This window comes from Halichondria panicea, chromosome 10 (genome assembly GCF_963675165.1).
Source record: "Halichondria panicea chromosome 10, odHalPani1.1, whole genome shotgun sequence".
Classification (NCBI taxonomy): domain Eukaryota; kingdom Metazoa; phylum Porifera; class Demospongiae; order Suberitida; family Halichondriidae; genus Halichondria; species Halichondria panicea.
The window spans coordinates 2,021,292-2,042,781 of NC_087386.1; the positions used below are offsets into that span (position 1 = coordinate 2,021,292).

At 44.2% G+C, this 21,490-nt stretch overlaps 5 protein-coding genes across 6 annotated transcripts in view; 4 read left to right on the forward strand and 1 right to left on the reverse strand.

Moving 5' to 3' along the window:
* Positions 1 to 61: 61 nt before the first annotated feature.
* Positions 62 to 6,798, forward strand: LOC135343368 (integrator complex subunit 5-like). The gene is made up of 21 exons (XM_064540371.1): positions 62 to 175; positions 262 to 502; positions 559 to 638; positions 982 to 1,078; positions 1,153 to 1,198; positions 1,356 to 1,451; positions 1,703 to 1,989; positions 2,265 to 2,436; positions 2,634 to 2,758; positions 3,045 to 3,294; positions 3,383 to 3,491; positions 3,745 to 3,953; positions 4,086 to 4,330; positions 4,589 to 4,734; positions 4,941 to 4,980; positions 5,034 to 5,203; positions 5,382 to 5,635; positions 5,863 to 6,091; positions 6,311 to 6,415; positions 6,480 to 6,528; positions 6,612 to 6,798. The coding sequence occupies exons 1-21, from the start codon at positions 152 to 154 to the stop codon at positions 6,725 to 6,727; spliced, it is 3,090 nt and encodes a 1,029-aa protein (XP_064396441.1). The 5' UTR covers positions 62 to 151; the 3' UTR covers positions 6,728 to 6,798.
* A 57-nt stretch (positions 6,799 to 6,855) lies between these two features.
* Positions 6,856 to 10,479, forward strand: LOC135343370 (uncharacterized). The gene is made up of 6 exons (XM_064540373.1): positions 6,856 to 7,045; positions 7,192 to 7,569; positions 7,654 to 7,847; positions 8,093 to 8,303; positions 8,451 to 9,196; positions 10,260 to 10,479. The coding sequence occupies exons 1-6, from the start codon at positions 6,916 to 6,918 to the stop codon at positions 10,311 to 10,313; spliced, it is 1,713 nt and encodes a 570-aa protein (XP_064396443.1). The 5' UTR covers positions 6,856 to 6,915; the 3' UTR covers positions 10,314 to 10,479.
* Positions 10,480 to 10,989: 510 nt separating this feature from the next.
* Positions 10,990 to 15,501, forward strand: LOC135343369 (NADPH-dependent diflavin oxidoreductase 1-like). The gene is made up of 13 exons (XM_064540372.1): positions 10,990 to 11,199; positions 11,413 to 11,588; positions 11,685 to 11,783; positions 11,959 to 12,060; positions 12,195 to 12,392; positions 12,745 to 12,866; positions 13,075 to 13,250; positions 13,380 to 13,427; positions 13,502 to 13,609; positions 13,664 to 13,735; positions 13,830 to 14,025; positions 14,252 to 14,465; positions 14,666 to 15,501. Exons 1-13 carry the CDS (start codon positions 11,053 to 11,055, stop codon positions 14,808 to 14,810), a joined length of 1,803 nt encoding a protein of 600 aa, XP_064396442.1. The 5' UTR covers positions 10,990 to 11,052; the 3' UTR covers positions 14,811 to 15,501.
* Positions 14,938 to 17,328, reverse strand: LOC135342466 (palmitoyltransferase ZDHHC22-like). Its single transcript, XM_064539196.1, has 7 exons — positions 17,234 to 17,328; positions 17,083 to 17,178; positions 16,965 to 17,024; positions 16,844 to 16,907; positions 16,434 to 16,552; positions 16,214 to 16,279; positions 14,938 to 16,074 (listed from the first exon to the last, which is right to left on the reverse strand). The coding sequence occupies exons 2-7, from the start codon at positions 17,176 to 17,178 to the stop codon at positions 15,121 to 15,123; spliced, it is 1,359 nt and encodes a 452-aa protein (XP_064395266.1). The 5' UTR covers positions 17,234 to 17,328; the 3' UTR covers positions 14,938 to 15,120.
* A 7-nt stretch (positions 17,329 to 17,335) lies between these two features.
* LOC135343374 (glomulin-like) overlaps positions 17,336 to 21,490 on the forward strand; it is a 37,208-nt gene continuing 33,053 nt past the window's right edge. For both annotated transcript variants that reach the window (XM_064540376.1, XM_064540378.1), the window contains exons 1-8: positions 17,336 to 17,414; positions 17,471 to 17,572; positions 17,644 to 17,748; positions 17,801 to 17,909; positions 17,962 to 18,245; positions 18,451 to 18,506; positions 18,564 to 18,672; positions 18,831 to 19,024. In XM_064540376.1, coding sequence (XP_064396446.1) covers positions 17,385 to 17,414; positions 17,471 to 17,572; positions 17,644 to 17,748; positions 17,801 to 17,909; positions 17,962 to 18,245; positions 18,451 to 18,506; positions 18,564 to 18,672; positions 18,831 to 19,024 — 989 coding nt within the window. In that variant the 5' untranslated portion in view covers positions 17,336 to 17,384. The remainder of the gene's footprint in view (positions 17,415 to 17,470; positions 17,573 to 17,643; positions 17,749 to 17,800; positions 17,910 to 17,961; positions 18,246 to 18,450; positions 18,507 to 18,563; positions 18,673 to 18,830; positions 19,025 to 21,490) is intronic.

Sequence of the window (21,490 nt, forward strand, 5' to 3'; positions counted from 1 at the left end):
ATCCTACACATGTAGCTAAAAATTTCCGAATCGTCAAATATAGAAGTGTAAAACTATAATCAACTCGAGGAGCTAGCTTTTTAACATGTGGCTGATATTCTAGCTCGTGCATGAGAGACCGCTGTACCAAGACATACTGAATTAGCTAGCTATGACTGTCGCTACAAACAATACGGTATGTATACATCATGAGATCATTACACACATATAAGGTACCCCCCCCACACACACACACACACACATCACACACCACACACACAGAACCCTGTTCTCACGTCCCTACAAACCCTTCTACAACCAGACCCAGACCCTACCACCGCTGACGGAGGTGATGTACAACAAGCTGCGGCCATTTTATCCGGGAAAGTAGATACATCCCTCAGCCTTCTCACAAGCACACCATCCCTCCACTCACTAGCGTTAGAGGTGGTGGCCAATGCACTCGTGTTCCAGTACACCCACACACGACCTGTCACTGGAGAGGGGGAGGAGTCTCTATCAGGTAGGTGTGGTCAATTAACCGACTATGAAAAAATAAACAATTCCGATCCTCCTCAGGTCAGCTTGGTCAGGTGTGGCAGTTCCTAGACCACGCTCTCTCTCACTGTCCTCGCGGCTGGGCTGCCACTCTTTACAAGGTCAGCTCTCTTTCTCGTATAACTAGAATGTTTTGCGAGCAGCAAACATAAGCGAATTTTGCGACTGTAGATCGTTTTGCAAAAACCTATACCAGTACTTGTATGACATCATAACCTATACCAGTACTTGCATGACATCATAATCCTTGCCAGAATGAAACGTTAGATCGCTTTCTGCTAATTTGGTTCATTCGCAATGGCAAAATTAGCCTCGATCCCAGGCGCTAGCGCACTTCAGGGGAGGCCAGTGAAGGAGGCTATGGCAAAATGTTCTAGTAGTACTGTTATTAGACGCTAAATTTTGTTTCTATAGTAACTCTCTGTGTATGTTACCATTGTGCAGTGGTGCCTGAAGGTGTTGAGTCGGTTCACTCAAGTGCACGTACAAAGCTCACCTGCCACAGTGGAGGAAGCCATGTCAAAATGGCTAGGCCTTTCACGTAAGTTTGAGTGATACAATGTAATAATTATAGCCTTATAATAGCTGCCAATCACCATTTTTTCTTCTCTCCAGTTCTTGCTCCAGTGTTCTCCTTCCTCAGGAGATGCACCACTATATTGTGAGTTACATAATAATATATATTGCCGGGAGATTTCTATGTAGGAGTGTGCAATTACCTCATACAAGTTTTAGTTAATCTAGTCACCGAGGTTGCACAGTATGCAACAAGTTAGTGGATGAAGTTTCAGTGGCTATCGTTATTATCTCTGTTCTAGAGTGGAGTCTGGACAGGTGGAGTATTGCCTGGACAACCTCTTCCCTCTCTGTGCCCCTCATGCCCCCAACCTCAGCTGGCTATTAGCTCATATTGTGTGAGTGAACGTGTGCTCTATTATCGATATCGTACCCTTCCCTAAGACATACTGGAGACGTTGCTTCAGTGCAGCGTGAACTGGCTGTATATCTGATGTTCTAGTTCCCTTAAAAAGCTAAAGCTTTGTAATGTACCTACCATGATATGCATGTAGTTACAATGCTTTTACAAGACACATTTACAAAGCACGCACAATAAGTAATGGCTACTTTTAAAAACTGCAAATTAATGCTCAGAATGTTTCTGCAGGTCTCAGTACCCCTCTGAGATGATGCCCCTTCTCCTAGACCACACCCTCTCCTTTCCGTACCCTCCCGCCCTCCCACTATCACAGCCCACCCCTCACAGCTTCACATCCCTCACACAAGCACTCACTTTCCTCTCGCGTACCTATCGGGACCAACTGAAGCATGCTACTGTCGAGGCCCTCTCTAGAATTCTAGACGGGGGATCTGGTAGTGTACGGATGATGCTGATAGTGGCCACTCATTGCCCTCCACTCACTAAGTTCCTGGCAGCTGACTGTCTACAGTTCAGTGAGTCTTGTGTACTAAGCATAAACTGCTTCTACATGTATGTTGTACGTTCATCCATCATGTAATAACAAACTAACTTTCTCCTTTGACGTCTTTTCTTTGAAACTATTTAATCAGCCTCTTACAATGTCTGCAAACATATACATATAGTCAGAGTGTATCTTAGTATCCTAGGAGGGTCTGTAAGACTGACCTGTTTCGCTTTAAATCTGATTTTTACACAATGCTTGATGATAACATGCTTGATGATAACTTGTTCCATCTTGTTTTTGCAGTCACTTCTGCAAAGATACGTAGCTTGATGACGAATAGAGACAAGGCCACACCGACTAAAGAGTCACATGACAGTCACATGACCAAGGTGGAGGAGGACCAAGACGAGGGGGAGATACTCTCTGATGAGGAGGAGATGGACAGCAAGAGTCAGGGAGGACCACCCTATGCCATGTGAGCTCAGACCAATCGTTCATTTGCTATTGCTTTTTGGGCCCATTTTGGTGACTATGTCTCTGAGGGTGCATAAGTTGTGTTTGGATGGCCCAATTTCAATTGCTTAAACATTTGAAAGTATGAGATTGGGCCTCTGTTTCCTTCTCTGCAATCCTGTGTTGTGACTATAATTGTGTTCCTAACCCTCCCTCCAGATTGGAGGAGGTGGTTGGTCTGGTGTGTGGTCTCCTGGGGCATCTGCGAGGGCCTGAGGCTGTGAGGGCACTCAACACTGTCATGGACGTCTACCTCCACACCACCTCCTTCCTCAGGACTCAAGGTGAGGGGATTCTCTCTTAGTGTACCTGTAGCTGTAGCTGTTGGGTGGTGGGGTACACTGTACTGCACATGTACACTGAGCACAAGAATTGTATTTATTTTTAAAGCCTGCCTTTCTACCACTATGAAATAGAATTAAGTCAAAGTTGTTGTGTGAGCATTGCACATTATTTTAGTCCGAGTGGTCTTGTGCTTACAGTGCGTAGGATTCACAGTTCATTAGAACCATACTATTACCCCCCACGTTGGTCTAATGTGCCCCCCACGTTGGTCTATTGTGCCCACAGAGGAGCATGTAGAGGAGGGAGAGATAGTGCGGGAGTCACCCCTGGAGGCGGTAGTGGAAGGCTGTCGACGCGTCATGTCCGACTTCCTGTCACGCCTCCACTCCTCCACTAGCCTCACACAACTCACACCCCAACAAGGAAGTGCAGGGGCGGAGGTAAACCGTGTGGTGAGTGTGGAGTGTGGACTTGTCGAGTGGGCGGAGAAACTACTGGATCATTTTAGAGATGAAAACAACGACTGTCGTATATGGTATGTCATGTGATGGTGAAAATAATTGTTGATATACGGAATAACTATTGCGTACAGTTCTAGTAAACTTTCCGACCGTCTCCTGCAGTATTTCGTGGTTGCATGAGATCATCACTTGTGTGTGCACGTGTTCGTCAGAGCTGGTTGCCGGGAGACTCCTGGCACACCTCCTGTTACACTCCAACACTTCAGATCAGGTGAGGAATATACTTCACTATATATATATGTGATTACAGTTGTATATACACGCTGTCCCGTACACATGTGCATCGGAAGTGAGAATTGTCACTCCACTATAAAAGCAAAGCAGGTCACCTTCTATCATCCCCAAGACTTTGTAGCATGTGTTTGGACCTGTGTTAGCAGGCGAACTCTTTATTACAGCCACTGTTGGTCTGCCCCAGGGTGACCACTATAGAGACAAGTTTCTAAATCTTTGTATACTTGCAGCTGTCTCAAGTGCTAGACATCTATTGGGAGATACAAATCCGGCATCCCCACCTTGCTGAGTCAGCTATATCAGCAGCCATGGGCAGACTCCAGCGACTAAGCCACACTGCCAGTGACAGAGGAGGTGGTCTAGTGTTGTCCTTCGTAAAGAATATGCTGACAGTGCTGGAGGGAATGGACACCTCCTCAGCAAGACAATCCCATACACGGTAATTGTTGTCATAGTTATTTCTCTGTCTAGAAAATAAAATTTTAACTGGAGGATTACATTGCTTGTTGTATATGCTACCCCCTACACCACACACACATCACACACACACACATACACCCACACCACACAGGGGTGCGTTTCTCTCGGCTCTCTCCCTCCAACTCCTCAACTTAGCTCAGTTGCTCCCAACCTCCCTCTCAAGTAACGCCTACCCACAGTTCCTGGTCATCCTTAGACTGCTCCGCTGCATTCTGATTGGTCAATCTAAGCTGGCGTCCAGAGAGGTCTCGTATCAGAGTGCCTGCAAATTGTTACAGGTCCTTTTTTCGTCTTTCTTTACTCTCCTCAAAAGCTCCACACAAACCACTCTGAAGGGTGGGTCAGCTTGTTGTGCAACACTGTAGTGTACATCTTGTGTACCGTATTACTATTGAGAGTGAAACACTTTTTCGAATACCCTAAATCAGCAGAAAATTTGACACTTCCTACTGATCTAACTTTTGCGACTAGGTATAGCTCGTGATGTCATACTTGAAGTATCGGTATACATCTTTGTGATTTACACTAGTTTGCATATGTTGGATTCTCGCAAAACATTTAATACGATATCTCATCCTCTCTCCTGGTTCATAGGAGGACAGACTGAGTTAGCTGTGGAGATGTGCCTCGGGAAGTGCAGGGATCTGATTGGCTGGTGTGTTACGAAGGCCAACTCTGATATTTCCCACCCCTTACAGACCCTAGCCCACTCCACCATCATGGGGAGTATACTGTCAGAGGTATGCAAGACTTCCATACTGAATTACGTATAAAATTGTAGGATTGTGGTACTGTAAATGTACACTCAGTGACTGTACCCTCAGTGACTGTACCCTCAGTGACTGTACCCTCAGTGACTGTACACTCAGTGACTGTACACTACTGTGCAATACAATATGCAATATCCTATGATTTTTTTTAACTCGTACATTTTGTATATTCACAGGAGATCAGCTGTTATTTCTCCAAGTCCAAGCTCTCACAAGGTACTCTCTGTATTCATTCCAGCGTTAATTAATTAAGCCCCCCCTCCACACAGCAAGGATCCTTGACACCGCCCCCTCTACTCTGTCACACCCTCCACTCCTCACAGCTGGCATTGGCCTGCGTCCGAGCTCTCTCTATAGGCCAAAGTTCAACTCTCGGGAAGTCCGCCACTCGGGCACTCTCAGCTCCCGGCGGACTGGCCGTAACCATAAAAACGATCTTGTATGTTTTTCGCATCTGAATATAAATGATGTATAATTATTGTTTTACACACAGCTAGTGTATACATGCATTGCTATTCCACATTGTATGACCTACATCTATTTTCAGATAATGTACTTACTCTACACCCCCCCACACACACACACACACACACACACACACACACACACACACACAGGACGAAGACTATATTGAAGTAGCAGTCATCACAAATACAAGCCACCTCCTCCAGTTACTCCTAGTCTTGACACCTCATGACTCCAACCAAACCACCTCCAGTAGTCTGTCCAATGCAACAACTGCCTTAGGCCCTACGCAGTGGTCTGGCATCGAGGGCCTGGCTCACATTTTCATGGACGCAGTGGCCCCTACGAGTGGGGTGGAGCTTGTGCAGTGGCCCGAGGAGGACTCTCTCAAATATACACTGGAATAGTGCGTTGATATCTCCTCAATGTGTAGCCACAGGCACTTAATAATTATGTTGTAGCTTGAATGGACATAAATAATATTGTTGTATTGTTCATAGGATTGCTGCATATAATGTATTGTGTGTGCATACACATGCACACACCACACACACACACACACACACACACACACACACACACACACACATACACCCACACACACACACACACACACACACACACATACTGCAGTGATCTGACCATAAAGAGGAAGTTCGATGAGACTCCGATCTTGTGGCATTTTCTTGTCCTATTCTCGGAACAAAATGGTCGCTCCCGTCCACTCGTCATCTGTGGCTCACTCATACGCAGCCTCCTCACAATGCTGAGCCAGCACTGGCAGCGTTGTCGGTCGGACAGTGTGTCGTTGTTTCCATGGGAACTGGAAAACTCGGTGTTACTAGTCGAGTGCTTAGCTAAGGTGTGTAGCCCATGCATGGTGTGCATGATGGTTGATTGTCTTTGAACATTTGAACTTTTTGATGTATTCTGTAGCTAGCTCTTGTAATATCATAGTCTCGCACCAGCCCTTAGGTTTTGTTTTCTACCTAGCGTTCCAATAGAAAAAAATCGGGGCTGGTGCGAGACTATGTCTGTCCTACCCTATGCTGTAATTCATGATTCAAGTTTGTCCCCTCAGGCTGGATGGATTCCCGCCCCCCTGTCATTTGTGGGGGAGCTGTTTCCAGCTGTCTCCACCGGAGAGGTCTATCTCCTGTTAGCAGCTGTACACACTTTTTTGAAGGTAGCCTGTGGGCCTGAATGATTGCATAATAATGAATTGAGTACTTGTTTTTTTTTACGTGCAGGAAAATTTCAAACAAATTTTGAGTGGGGCACCAATTAACAGCTGCAAAGGTACAGTGATATACATTCGTACAATTGTGTAAACATGTGTAATGTGTGTGCATGTGCTTATTGGTCCCGTCCCGCCCCCACAGACACTGGTTACAAGGAGGTGATCAAGTCCACCCTGCTCAACAATATTAGTCGTCTGGGTCACCTATATCCTCGCTACAATGAGTACTGCTCTGAACACAATGGCATAGACAATTAGACAATTATTTTGTTATCACAACGTTTGTTGACATTAAAAAGTGAAAAAATATAAGTTTTTGTTCCACCAGGCCGATATTTGTCTAATTGAACGCGTGGCTACAATCGAATTATAGCCGCCCTTGAAGTGGGAAACGAGATACGCCCACTTTCCTTGCAAGATTCAAGAGCTAGAGCTAGCTAGCTAGCATGGCGTCGTCCCCTCTCAAGCGAGTGTTCGACTACAAGCTGGTCTTTGACAGTCTCTGCGACAGCAATGGCATGGTCAGACTGGAGACACTCACTGCGAGATGGCCAATCAGCCAAACCTCTGAACCTGGTAACGTGCTAGAGCCCATTGCATTGTGGATATAAATTTTAATGGTAGTAGATCCAGCTAAATTTTTATCTAAGCTGGCTAGCTAGCTACTAAAGCTGTGTGATTGTTGTCTTAAGCTGTGTAACACATTTTGTTTGTCCCTGTAGACTCGAAGGTACCTCACGGCTGTGTGAAGCATTGGAGACACTCTGCCGACAAAGATGGCTATTTGGACTGGAGCGGCTTCTCCACTGGCCTGCAGGCTGCACTCGTTGAAGACTCGTCTCGATTGGCCCGAGCTGGCAAGCCGGACATACCACGGAGCAAAGCTGAGCAGAAACTTGCCTCTCTTCGTCTGAAGGGAGTAGCTGGTCAAGGTGGCCCTCCTCTGATGGGGAAGGTGACTGCTGGAGAAATAGAGAGCTTCTTGTCCGAGTGTGGAAAAGACGTGCTCATGAAGGCTCTTAAGAAGATGAGAAAGGAGGTGTACAAGGGACAGCTGTCTCTCCATCGCGGGGCTAGCAGCCCCAGAACCAAATCAGTCGGTGGGTAAAATATAGTTTTAGCTGGCTCGTTTTTGGATATACTGTACATTCACAATGATAGTAACTATTATTTTTCACCCACAGATCAGGCCCCAGTTGCTGGTGAAGGTAAGAGGTCTCGTCCAGCGAGTGGTAGCAAGGGAGGTGGCATTGCTTCGAGGGAGAGGGAGGAGCTTGTGTGTGGTCTCGAGATGATGGAAAGAACGAGGAAGTGGTACAAAGATAGACTAAAAATCCTGACCACTGAAGAGTCACAAAATCCATCTCATTCTAAAACAGTAAGTGGCTGAGTCCATCCTTCGCATCTACTTAAATGTTTTGCAACAGTATGTCATTTTGATCGCGAAGTGATCCAATTACATGTCTGAGGATTGTTATAGATTGTTGTGAAACTTGTATCAGATCAGAAATTGGTTGATCCGATAGTTTACCCAAATGCCTCAATGCGAGTTTTTGTTTGAACAACGAGCTCATTAATTTTTCTCTCAATAATAAGCTATAAGTTTCCCCCCCTTTGCGATAGGTGAAGGCTGCAGAGTTGTTGGAGGTTCTTGAGCGTGGCACAAGCACTAAGAGTGAAATGCTGTCCCACTTGAAGGAGATTAACGGCCATCTTGATTCTCTCTCCTCCCCTGCCCCCTCCCTCACGATTGAGCAACAGAGCCGCCTCACCACACAGCTGCAGAGGTGGACCGATGCTAGACATGAGAAGACAAAACCACAATCTTTACCAGGTCAGTTATTTCATTTTAATACCTCAAGAGCGCAGCGCGTATTCTCCTCTGTTTTCCTTCAATTTGAATTGAACCTTTGTTAAATTGTGTCCTTCAAATAGTTTTTATCCCTCACATACCTCCCCCCACACACATGCACACACGCAGTTGGTGCACCTCCTGAACATGTCGGAAAAGCAGTTGTTGAGTTTAGTCCAGAAGAACAACCATCACACTCGTCCACCATTGTCGTGGATACACGCACTACGCCCACCTTCCCTGTACGAACATCCGAAGAGGCATCACGACAAAAAATGGCAACTCAAAGAGCTTCCTCAACTACAGCAGTTAATCGAATTGGCATTACATCATCCGGTAAAATCGCTGGACACAGACAAGAGAAGCCATACCAGACACAGCCACGATATGCATCCAGCCAGAACTTAAGAACACAGCATAGCCACCAAGATCGAGATTCTGAGAGGCCGATGCCGCAGCGGACACCCAAAAGAGCGCATTCCTTCACCTCCCCCACACGAAAGAGCCATACAGAGCTGCAACAGTCTGAACCTACCAACACTGTAACGGACTATCCTGTTCACAGACCACCACAGCAGTACCCGCTGAGAGGCACCACTTCAATGCAGGAGTTGCAACCAGGTCACAGAACGGCCACTACAGACAGGCACTCCAAACAAACAGCTGGACACCTATCGAAAAGCTTGTCTGTTCGCAATGTTTCAACTGGTAATCACGGGAGTCATGTGTCAACTGCAGGGCCTAATCTGATCCATCAGCAAGTGTACAATACTGGGATGTCACACTCTGTACAAACTCTTCCCATTGGTCGGTCGTCTGACAGATACCGTGGTCACCATGGTGATGGACGCTCTCAACGACATGTAAGAAATCAGGTGAGTGATTATGTGTTTGTATATGTTTTATGTTTTATAGGAAGTGTTTTAATTAATAGGAAGTATAATTCTATTACTAGGGGCTTTCCCAGGGAATTTCCAGTACAATTATATATAGTGTATTATATTGAACAAGCTGCTTACAATGGTTGAAACAACTCTGAAATCTTACGATCCTCTGGCTTATTATGTCAACAATATAGAAGAATTGGACCCTTCAATTTGTCAAGCTTACACTAATAATGATTCAGCCCAGATCGCAGAGCTCACCTCGGTAGGGGTAAACAATTTCGACATCTACATCTGTATCAACAGTCATGCTCATGCCTTTGTTCTTTGCTCACCTGTCGGTAACCCTGGAGACCCGTTTACTGACATGCTGTCAGACGATATAAAGTTGATTCCTGGTCTTGCCATGTGTTGGACTTTCGAGGTCTGCTATGAAAACATTGAGCTAAAGATGTACAAAATCACGAAAGCTTTTCAACTCTTCAAAGATATCGAGAAACGCATCAAATATTCGTATCACATTGGCCGCTACCAGAAGACCTCCCCGAATGCACTTCAGTTTGCAGCCATTAGAGCGGCCCCTCATCGATACAACGTGCTTCTTAATGATTGCGTCGAATTTGCAAAGGAGTTTTGCATTTGTCTGCTCAGCTATTGTAGCAACTACAAGTCACTGGAGAGGGAAGTCACTACTCGAATTCGTGAAGCTTCGGCAACTGGTTTGAGTATCGAGCGACTCTCTCGAAATGTCTACACATCTGGTCTTCTTGGAAATACGTTTCTGTCGGGTATCAACCTCAGTGCTTTTACCGGGCGAATTGGAAACCGTGGAACGATTGCTCTCATTATACTCGTCCTAGTGATGCTGTTTGTATACCCGGTAGTCGTCGCTCTCGTTATTGTCTACCTCCTAACGTGAACCACACCCCCTGAACATAAACGCTGCCTCATAGCTTATACCGACAATCATTTACCCTATCTGCCATTACTTTATTTTATGATTAATTTCATATTTATAATAATGATTATACTATAACACTTCCCCCACATGCAGGTTGCTGACAAACCCCCACAGAGTTTGGGAGGCAACTTTCAGTCAATAGTATGAGCTCAATACCCCACGTCATATACACACTGCAAACAATACAGCATTCTTAAGACAATACTTTTTATGTTAAGTGAATCGTCACAGTACGCAAATATCTATTGATTGAATTGTTCTACTTGTTTGATTTTTCTACTTGTTCAGAGCTATTAGTTTTATTTTCTTCTTCCTCTCGTTTTTCTCTTGCTTCTTTTGCCTCCTTGACAAGCTTCTGGGCCTCCGAGTGAAGCTTATCCCGCCTCTCCTCGAGTGATGCCAGAGCTGTGTCCAGTTCGTCCAGTTGTTTGTCTAGCAGGAGGTAGTCTGTATGTGTGTGTGTGTGGAGGGATGGGGTCAGTCTGTGTGTGTCTGCGGGGGGGGAAGTGGCTCCTACAAAGGTTGTACATCATAATTTATATTCAGACATTGGCAAAGCAAGCAACTATAACCATAGATAGTAGAGGAACTTCCTCTACTACATGTACTATACTATCTATGCTATAACTAAAAATGTTCGTGCCTAGCAGCTCTTACCATCAATACCCAGGTCATCAACGTTGCTATCTTTGTTTGACATGATTCAGTCAGTCAGCGCAGCACAGCCTCTGGACAGTCCTCTGAGCCAAGTGCTCTGGTTTGCCTCACATGATAGTGTTGAGCAGCCCCACCCACTTTTATAGAGCAACTATACTGTATGGTGGATATTTAACTGACGATCTTTACCTAATACACATGTCAGCTAGCTGAGCTGAGCCCCTCCACTATGGCAGAGCTAGAGAGAGATGTACGGTTGCTGGTACTGTATGGCAGCCAGACTGGGACGGCCCAGGACACGGCGGAACGGGTAGGGAGAGCTGGGAGGCGTAGACATTTCAGAACTAGAGTTATGGCCATGGACAGCTATGATAAGGTATAGCTAGCTTGCACCTGTACTTGCTCCTCCAGCTACTTGCTGTGTATATGCATGCATCAAATGAATCTAACCCCTTCTACATACACACACACATGCATATACAATCATAGATTTAACGTTAAAGAGACCCCCCTTAACTTAGTGAATTCATTTGCCAATATTGGGTCAAAATAATATGACATTTCATCTGAGCCTCTACACGTTGTGCAGTCCGCTCTTGTGCGTGAGCCCGCTGTAGTGTTTGTGTGTGCCACCACTGGACAAGGAGATGAGCCAGACAACATGAAGCAGTTCTGGAGGTTTCTACTGAGAAGGAACCTACCGAGATCATCACTCTCTGGAACCAAGATTGCGGTACTAGGACTGGGGGACTCGTCTTATTCCAGGTACCCCATTCCCATACTGAATAATGCACAGTATTGGAATAGCTTTAGAGTAAAAATCTACTTGAGTGCCCATTACTGATATTATTTCACTGCCAGGTATAACTTCGTTGCTAAGAGACTGCACAAACGATTATTGCAGCTTGGAGCTAACCCACTCCTCCCTCTCACACTAGCGGACGATCAACATGACCTGGGGTCAGAGTGCATTATATTATACATTGTATTATTGCTTCCTGGTATTGTTTTCATTAACAATTAATGGCTGTTTTACAATGTACCCAATTGCATCCAAACTTTATAAGAGCTTGCAAAATTACTAATTTAAGTAGTTTGATGTCATATAATTTTATAATTATGTCACCCCCCTTAGACCTGACGCTGTTGTGGACCCTTGGTTGCAGAGCCTGTGTGAGCAGCTGCTCTCCCTCTATCCCCTACCCCCCACACTGGACCCCCTGGATGACTCCGTACTGTATCCTGTCAATATTATAGTGATGTACTTACATGTATTGGTGTATAGAAGAGAGGGACAGTTTGTACATAGCCTAGGGCTGTCCCAATTATGTGCCATTATGTATCTCTTTGACGACTGAATAACTCTCTCAGATTGCCACCCAAATACGAGTGTACTTTTGTCAGTGGCTGTACCTCAGATGATGTAATGATGACATCATCACACACTGCACCGTACACCAGGGGAAACCCCTACCACGCTCACCTGCTATCCAACGAGCGACTCACACCGCCCACACACTTCCAGGATGTACGACTAGTCACCTTCGATATCAAAGACTCTGGAATAAGGTGTCCAATAGTGGAATCACTTTATTGGACACATCATAAATTTTAGAGAGCAAAGTTTGTGCCATTATTATAGTACACAGAGGTGGCCTTTGTTGAGGGGTTGCTTTGTACACACAAACTGTTCATTTGGTACCTGTATTGCAGTTGGCCTTTCTTCAGGGGGGGGGGCTGTTATGGGCTTGCACGTGTTCGGAGCTAACTATGAGAATCTGTGAATTGAGACCAAAAATATGCATTTAGTAGCTGTTGGTGTTCTTAGATCAGTGATTGCTTTCAGGCCCAACTTTTTCCTTCTCTGAAAAATGGGGTATATTTCCGAAATGAATGTTGAGTCTCCCCCCCCCCCCCACAGTCACAGTGCTGGAGATGTGCTGATGATACAGCCTCAGAACAGCAGAGCAGCTGTGGACGAACTACTGACATTGTTGGGACTAGATCCGGACCAACTATTCACTCTAACACAGAATGACCCAGGTGAACTTTCCTTGTGTAGATCTATCTACTATTGTGTGTGCTTTAGGCCAATCCTAGTCTTAGTTAACTATTTTTGTGGCTGCTTAATTAGTTACGGTCCCTGTGGGTACGTTGACATTTTTCGCCCTTGGACCATGGTGGCCGAAATTGGCAAATTCTTTCATCTCCCAATATAAACATTAATTTTATCCATAATTATGACATCCAGATGTCCCCCTCCCCCTAACCTTCCCCACCCCCTGCTCCGTGGGTCACCTGGCCACCCACTATCTCGACTTTCAGTCCATTCCTCGACGGTCTTTTTTTGAGCTCCTCGCTCACTTTTCAGCGTCCAATGAAATGGAGAAAGAGAAACTACTTGAATTCATCACCCCTGAGGGTCAGGTGGGAATATAAATTGATATGAATGATTTTTATTTTGTTAGAATTCGTATTGTTTTGTACGTCATAAAAATTAAATTAATCGTTCTAACAATTCTTGTATGACCCTCCTTTCCTTCACACACTTACTAGGAGGAGCTCTTTACTTACTGCAATAGACCAAGGAGGACAATTCTAGAGGTATGGTTAGTTGCATGCTGCCTTTCTGTATTAAATTTATAGAGCAATGCTTGAATCATCTTTCTGCCATGCAGGTTTTACAAGACTTCCCCACTTCCACTGCCAACTTACCGTTCCAGTACATGATTGATCTGATTCCCATGCTCCAGCCGAGAGCCTTCTCTATAGCATCCTCGATGCAGGTCAGTACTGCCTACACGTATACCACCCACTCCACACACCACACACACCCTCAGGCCCACCCAGGTCAAATACAGATACTCATGGCAGTTGTAAAGTACAGAACAAAACTTCATAAACCAAGAATGGTAAGCTGGAGTTGTCATATTTTCATTTTCGTAGCAAGTACAGCCTTTCTGTGTTTCCTATGGATAGTCAAGAAATGGAAACTTTCCTTCACAGGGTGTGTGTACCACTTGGCTGTCTTCACTGGACCCACTGACTGAAGCTGCTTATGTACCCGTGTGGGTGGTCCCAGGTACGATCAAGTTTCCACGACAATCAGAAGATCATGTGATCATGATAGGCCCCGGTACTGGCTGTGCACCGTTCAGAACTTACATAGAGGAGAGAGTTAACAGTCAGGCCAAACCCAACGGTAAATGGCATTAGTGTGTTCAGTATATATAGCGGGTAATTTTCTTTTGAACTACCTAATTAAATTCGTACAGCTCATAAATAATTTCGCAGTTTTAATAATTGGAATAATGCTCTCAATACGAAAAATTTCCTCCATACAAAAAATATCCCGCTATACGGTATTAATCGTATGTGATGCTAAGGGTTAATTTTGTGTATTCTTTAACTACTAATACTGTCTCTAGGTAACATGCTCTTTTTTGGCTGTCGGTCGGAACGGGCTGATTTCTTCTTCTCCAACGAATGGTTGCCCCTAGTGACAAGCGGACAGTTGCAACTATTCACAGCATTCTCACGAGACCAAGATATGAAAGACTATGTCCAACACCGTATAAAGGAGAGAGGGGGTGTGGTCTGGGAGTGGCTACACACGAGAGGAGCACATGTGCTCATTGCTGGGTACGTTAATCAATGGACTGGCTGTATTATTGCAGTACCCCGGCTGGCCACCTGGCATTTATGTAAATTTAGCTAGCACCTTTAGTGTTGTACTTACCAAGCTCCCCCCCTCCACACACACACACTCTACACACCCACCTACCACACACACACACACACACACCCACACTGTATGTGCATTGTTAATATTCTCACTACAGGAATGCCAAGCAGATGCCTACTGATGTACAGGATGCCCTGAGGGATGCCTGTGTTGAACACGGGGGCATGAGCCAGGAAGAAGCTGCTGCTCTACTCAAGACCATGGAGACTAACAAGAGATTGCAACTAGAGACTTGGTCATAGCTATGAACTTGCAATTGTGATAACACGTATAGGTTAATGTCATCATTCATTGAACTAACTAATACGTGTATATAACGTATTATCTGTTTATTTATTGAGAGAGAGTCGTTTTTTTTGGCAGTTTCGATAAGTTTTCAAATCATAACAATCACTCTTATTTCCACACAATAATATAATTATTATATACATGCATGTAGCTAGCTAATTATTATGGAGCACACAAAACGCTGAATATAATTATATATACAGGTATAGCACATTATTTTACATACAAAATGTACTATTAATAATAAGATAAGATAAGTTACATTTAAGTGCTCTGAACAATCTTCCTAGTTCCTCCTCCAGCATTCTCATTGGTCGCCACACTCCCTTGTCCGGCCAGGTTCTTCGGCATGTAGTGAGATCCATCACCAATACGAGACGAGGGTAGGCACGGAAACAGCAAACCAAACAACCAGTTCTTCCCCAAAACATCAGCAACATTCCTGTGCAGAGCACGACCGTACAAATGATCGCTCTTCTGTAACTCGTAAAAAGTTTGTCCATAGAACATCTCGTAGAGTTGTATCCCTAGCAATAAACCAGCTCCCATGGTTACAAATCCAATAATAGACGTCTCGAACATGACCATGGGGTTGACGGGCATGATCTGAAACATCCAAGCCAGCATCGGAAAGACAAGTCCAGGCAATATAGAGAGACTAAAACCACCCATCAATCTCAGGAGAGCAATGCAGCTGAAAATAAGTCCATAAAGACCCGTGAAGACGACGTAAACGAGAAACGAAATGAAATATCGATGGTTGTAGTATCCGATGCATTTTCCGACAAAGTAGCAATGGTGGTCACGCCTGAGTACACATCTCTTACAGGTGGGACAATGATGGGCACGTGGGGGGGCGTAGTATTGACAGTGGGGACAGAAGTACCAGCCGGGCTGCGAGACCACGGGGAGGGCAATACGTCGACACGAGGTATCTGTGCTAACCGTCATGATTAGACTGAAGTACGTCTGAAAGAACAGAAACGTGCAGAAAAACGAATGAAAATAGTATGGGAATCGATTTTGATCGGCCACTTCTTCGCTGACATCGGTTATGGGGTACAGAGTGGGGCAGACATAGAACACTCCATAGATGTACGTGACTGGTATCATGAAGAAGGTGAAGCTCATAGCCATGGCGTCTAGCCCCTGCTTGGGCAGCATATCACGAAAGTCAACCATTTCTTCAACTTTTACAATCTTTGCCTTGGAAATCCCCTAATTGCCACATACTGCCCACGCATTTAACCATTAATTATGTAATAAGAATGTGTTCTCGTGAGATGACCACAAAAACTTTTTTGTATATCCACAAAACAAGCGTTAAAACTTCAGTTCACAGTTCAATTTATTTCTTTCCCCCCTTGAGTCGCTTCACTGGTCTTTGACTATTCAGAATAGCACTAGCTCTCTTGACAGCAAACTGCAGGGAACAAAATAAATTAAATAAAGCACATCACACCAGCATAACAGTAATACAATAATGTGTTTAGTAATAATTCCCATTACATTTAACAAGCTCTGCGTTTACGAGAAACGAGAAAAATGTAACTAGAACAACGTTGTGAGCAACTTACTTCGGCTAGGTCAGATCTGTAGCAAGTGCCCTCGAGGTCCTTCTTGATGCTCTTGTACGCTCGTCTCCTGTCCTTGGAGAGAGTAGCCTTCACGTACATCTTGGCTGGCTTAGTAGTCACTGCAATAGAGGGGACACAAAGGCTACAGATGAGAGCACACGAATAACACAAAGTATAAGTGTTAGAATTATTATTAGCCCTCAGCTCTCATAATCTGATTATCATAGACAGAGCCACGGGGAGAAGAAAATAGAAATGGAAGAGAATTAGACAAGCTTAAGGGGAGAAGAATGAAATTAGAGGTAGGAAAGGTAAAGAGAAAGAACCCAGGCCCAACACACGTCTCACGAATCAATTGTCATCACTGGGCATACGAATAAATACACACACAAACACACAATATGTATCACCTTTAGATCTCTTAGTGCTGAAGACCACACCCTTGTTGTCAGCAGTGCTAGAGACATCGACCATCTGTGAGGGGACATTCAATCAGTATACACATGTCATCACAGCACTCTCTGATAATACCTTCCTGTTGACAAGGCCATTGAACTTGAACGAGTTCTTGTTGACCAAGTTGTTAGGCTCCTACAATTGACATTATGAATCATACAAAACAGTGATATAAATGATGAAAGAACCTCACCCTTGTGAATGTGATGCCAGAGCCTCGGGGGCCCTTCCTTCTGAGGAGAAAGCAAGAATTGTTTTTGATCAGCTCCCACTGAAGCTCTGCCGACATCTGCAACAGACACAGAACATTGTTAGTAAGTAGCTAGTGTCTTTTGAGAACTTACCTTGTTTCTTCCTGTGGGCAAAGAGAAAGAAGAAATACACGTGGTGGCCTTTTACTGCGCATGCGAGTTCCTTGAGGGGAATTTCCCAAAGCCAGCCCTTGTTTGGAGGGGGCGTTGCCACAATACTAAAAGACTCCACGTGGAAGAGAAAATGAGCTTGCAAGCAGCTTGCCAGGACTATGTAAGTTTGTCTGCTGCTGCTGAACACACTGTACTAAAGTACTGTTTCCACTGCAGGTACCTGGAGAGAGTGACCTGATTCTAGTGGGTCTTGGGGAGCAGTTAGACTCTGGATCAGTGGAGGATGCAGTCCAACTATTGCTACAGGACAAGTACAAGGTATGCATGCATATAAATGAAATCATACATTTTCCTTCACCATGCACATTTATTTTGCCCCTCCCCCTCAGTCCATCCTAGTTGACCTCGGCTGGGACCTCCTCTCTCTCCTCACCCTACGACTGCCTGTGGATGAGACTGACCTCAGGTGGTCGCTGGTGGACAAGATCGTAGAGGTGCGGCCGCTCATATCACATGACTAGGTATTATGTAAACTACCCCCTGCAGCTGGGCTCCCCTAAAGAGATGTGTCTGGCTGTACTGGAACAGATGGACTCACTCTCAATGATGGACAAAACAGCGGCCGTACTGAACATGTTGTCACCATTACAGAAAGGTAGGTTAAGAGAATGTGTGTACGAATTGATTGTCCATGTTCTATTGCACAGCTCTCTTGCAAGCTCCTAATGCTGCCATAGTAACATCGACCCTCCATAGCGTGTATAGACTGATAGAGAAGTGCTGCCCCCAACTTACAATGGTGGAGAGAGACACAGATGTGGGTGATGAAGATATTGAACACTCATACGATAATGCTGCTACTGAAGACCAGATAGACTGCAACTTTTTCGCAATGTCTAATCAAGTTTTAACATTTATACGACCTTTTGTTGACAGAATGCATGTAATGGCAACTCAACCAGAAGTTCTGTTTCCAAACCACAAACTCGCGGTGAGCTGCCACGGTGCAGGATATAGTGTATTGTAGTGGGTGGTGGGTGGAGGTTGCCAACCCTGGAACATTATTTGCTTTGAGGGTCAGTAAGTCGAGTTTGTATAGTGTCCAATTTCAGTGCATTGTCTGAGGAGCTCTATCATACAACATAATTATCTCCAGGTAACATTAATTTAACTAACCCCCTCTCCTTTTGATGCAGGTCAATGTCCTATTATTGGATCAACTTCGGAAACAAAAAATTGAGTGTCTGGCCATGTAAATAAGTATGCTGTTTGTAACGTGCTACAATTAATACTCTCCCTTTCCATTTAGCTTACTATGTTTATTGGACTACCCTCTGGTTAGCTGTTGCTATGGGACTGAGGGAAAAACTGATCAAGTGTTAGCGACGAGAGCGAGAAACGTTGCTGAGTCGATAATGGTGAGCTAAACAATGCTAACTCAATGCAGTTATGGTTTCTATTGCCCTCCCCACATATTTATTGTGCAATATCAACCATTATAACATTTACCAAAATGCCTCCTCCCCCCCCCCCCCCCCCCCCACACACACACACACACACACACACACACACACAGGGGCTCATCACCCAGTGCCACTACGGTTGTATCCATCTGCTCTCCCCCTCACCACCCTGGCCGAGGGTCGGACTGGCCTCTTTTGCTCACCTATTACTTGTGGAGGAGATAATGATATCGTATCTACCAGTTGTGCTGAGCCAGCAGTTTCTCCTCTCACTGTGTTTGGCTCATGTGATCACTTTGTTAGAAAGGTAAGTGTTGTGTAAGATAAAAGAAATCCAATGAATAGTTATAGTGGTTCTGGTATTAGTGTTGTCATACGAAGTTCCAACTCTCTATAAGTGTTTGTATTTCGTATTCCTAATAAATCTCCATGCACTTCTGTAATAATAACATTGTAGAATTTCGAAATACATTGCTATCGGCCATGTATGCATGCAGTTTCCCTTAGTTTATACGGCTTTAATTGCTCTAGCTCTTGTTTGGTACCTTATTTACTGCTTGAGATACGATAGCTTCATGTCAATTAAGCCATCCTATAACCTGCATGCTCATTCACAAATTTGAGTGCAGATGAAATGCTTGTGTTACAGTATTGTGTCTGAGTGCGTATAAATGAGTCAACAGCTGTCATGTGTACGGTATATGTTTTGTGTGTATGGGGTCCAGTGGTGTGCTCTGCATTGAACCTTGGCATGCCCAGAGTGTACTTTCCCTGGTGAATCCCCTAGTTGCCAGGTTGTATGGTCCAAGTATTGACTCAACAGCTGGTGGATAGGTCCCAATTAATAAAAGACTTTCCCTTGAGCTATACAGCTACACTGCTGTTAATTGTTGTATACCCACACAATGATTTCCAGTATACCAGTGTGGATTATAACGGTCGGCATTCGGCTATTTACCGATCCAAGAACCTGAATAACCGAGTACTCAAGATCTAGTTGCGCATGCGCCCTATGCATGCTGATTCAGCAAGCTAATTAGTTGCTATTGGATGCTGATTCAGCAAGCTAAATAGCCACGTGCAGATTAAGAATAGTTTTTGTTGATTGTAAAGTAGCTAGCTATGCCCTCTAACCGTCACTCTTCTCAGCATTTACCTGTCAAACAGCCTAAGAGACAAGTTTATGTAGGAAGAGGCAAGTCCATTGAACTGGAGAAAGATCACTAAACACTATACCATGACTGTGTTGTGAATCTGAGCAAGACAAGCACATCTAGCTCTACAACCAGTCCTGGTGAAGATGAGTCAACCATTTCACTGGCTGAATACTTATAGGATGGTTCAATGACTAAACTTTCACTTGTGCATATTAATAATTAGACTGTCATAATTATATCATAATTATTTATCAGAATGAACATCAATGAGCTATAAATAATAATGCATGGTAGATCCATGTCTCAGGGCATCAGACCCTAGACTTTCCTCATTAGTCGGGGCCTTGCGACAGTCATGGCAGAACAAGAAACTACAATGACAGAACATTTTGGTTATGGTCTGACATAAGTCAGTTCCTGCCAGATTTCTTATAATCCACACTGTATACCATTATATAGTAGTCTCTGGTTCCTCACCTATACAGCCATTATAAGTAGTAAAGATTAATACTGAAACAATGTTTTGATTTTAGCATATACATAACACGAAACAGCCTAGCAGCTAAAAAAAGTCATAAATACAGATTACTAAGCTAATTACATGCAGCAGGGGCTGCTCTCAGTTTAGCCTCAGCTAACAACTCCTCTAGGAGTGTTACAATGGTCAGCTTTGAACGTGATGCCGGCCCCTTGACTCCTCATGGCCATCGAGTGTTCAAGAGGTAGTTTCAATTCTCCTAAGAAATCCTCTTATCTCTCGTACACTTCTTTGCGCTTGAGCTCGATGCCAGTCACTAGCCTGCAGTTGAATTGCATGAACCAAAAGTTTGGAAAACTCATCGATATTCACTGATTCGTCTTCTGTAGTATAATATACTTGGGAAGTGTTAATGCTGAAGTAGACTCTCTTTTCAGACTTGATTTTGTAGGTTAATTGTGATATTTTGGATTCTGCTACATAGCTTTTTATACATGTACAGTGCAACAACCAAAGAGAGTAGATTTTTTTTTTTGGTACACATTTTTTACATTTTGTGGCATATCTTCTAAAGTAAAAGTGATATGATCTATTTGAGTGCAGGTACTGAAAGTTCAACTATTGGCGCTTCCATTGGACCACCACCTGTTACATCACATGACATCATCAGTATAAAATGGCTGTCTGAAGATGTGTACTTCCGAAAATATGTTAGGAATAGAAGTAGCTTATTTGTTTGAGTTAAGATCTGAAATTTGTTGTGCATGTACCTGAGTATATTGCTCATCTTTTGAGCTTCAACGGAAGTCTGGGCTACTAGTAAGTTCTGAGAAATACTGCATTTTGTTGTTTTTTGGTGGCAAATATGTTAGGAATACAACTTTCGATTTTATATTAGTTAAGGTCTGATTTTTGAGCAGCATGTACTACAATAGTGTACTTTTCATCTGTACTAACTTACAGGAGTTAGGCTAGCCTCTTCTTTGCTAGAGCGGCCCATCTTGTCAAAAACAGTGCTTTTTATGACTTTTGGGGCGATTTGGCTACGTGGTAAGCTCAATTGCCACGCCCCTGTGACACAGAATGACCAGCACCAACTGTGTATTTGCAGGTAAACATCACATGACCTTTGGATGTA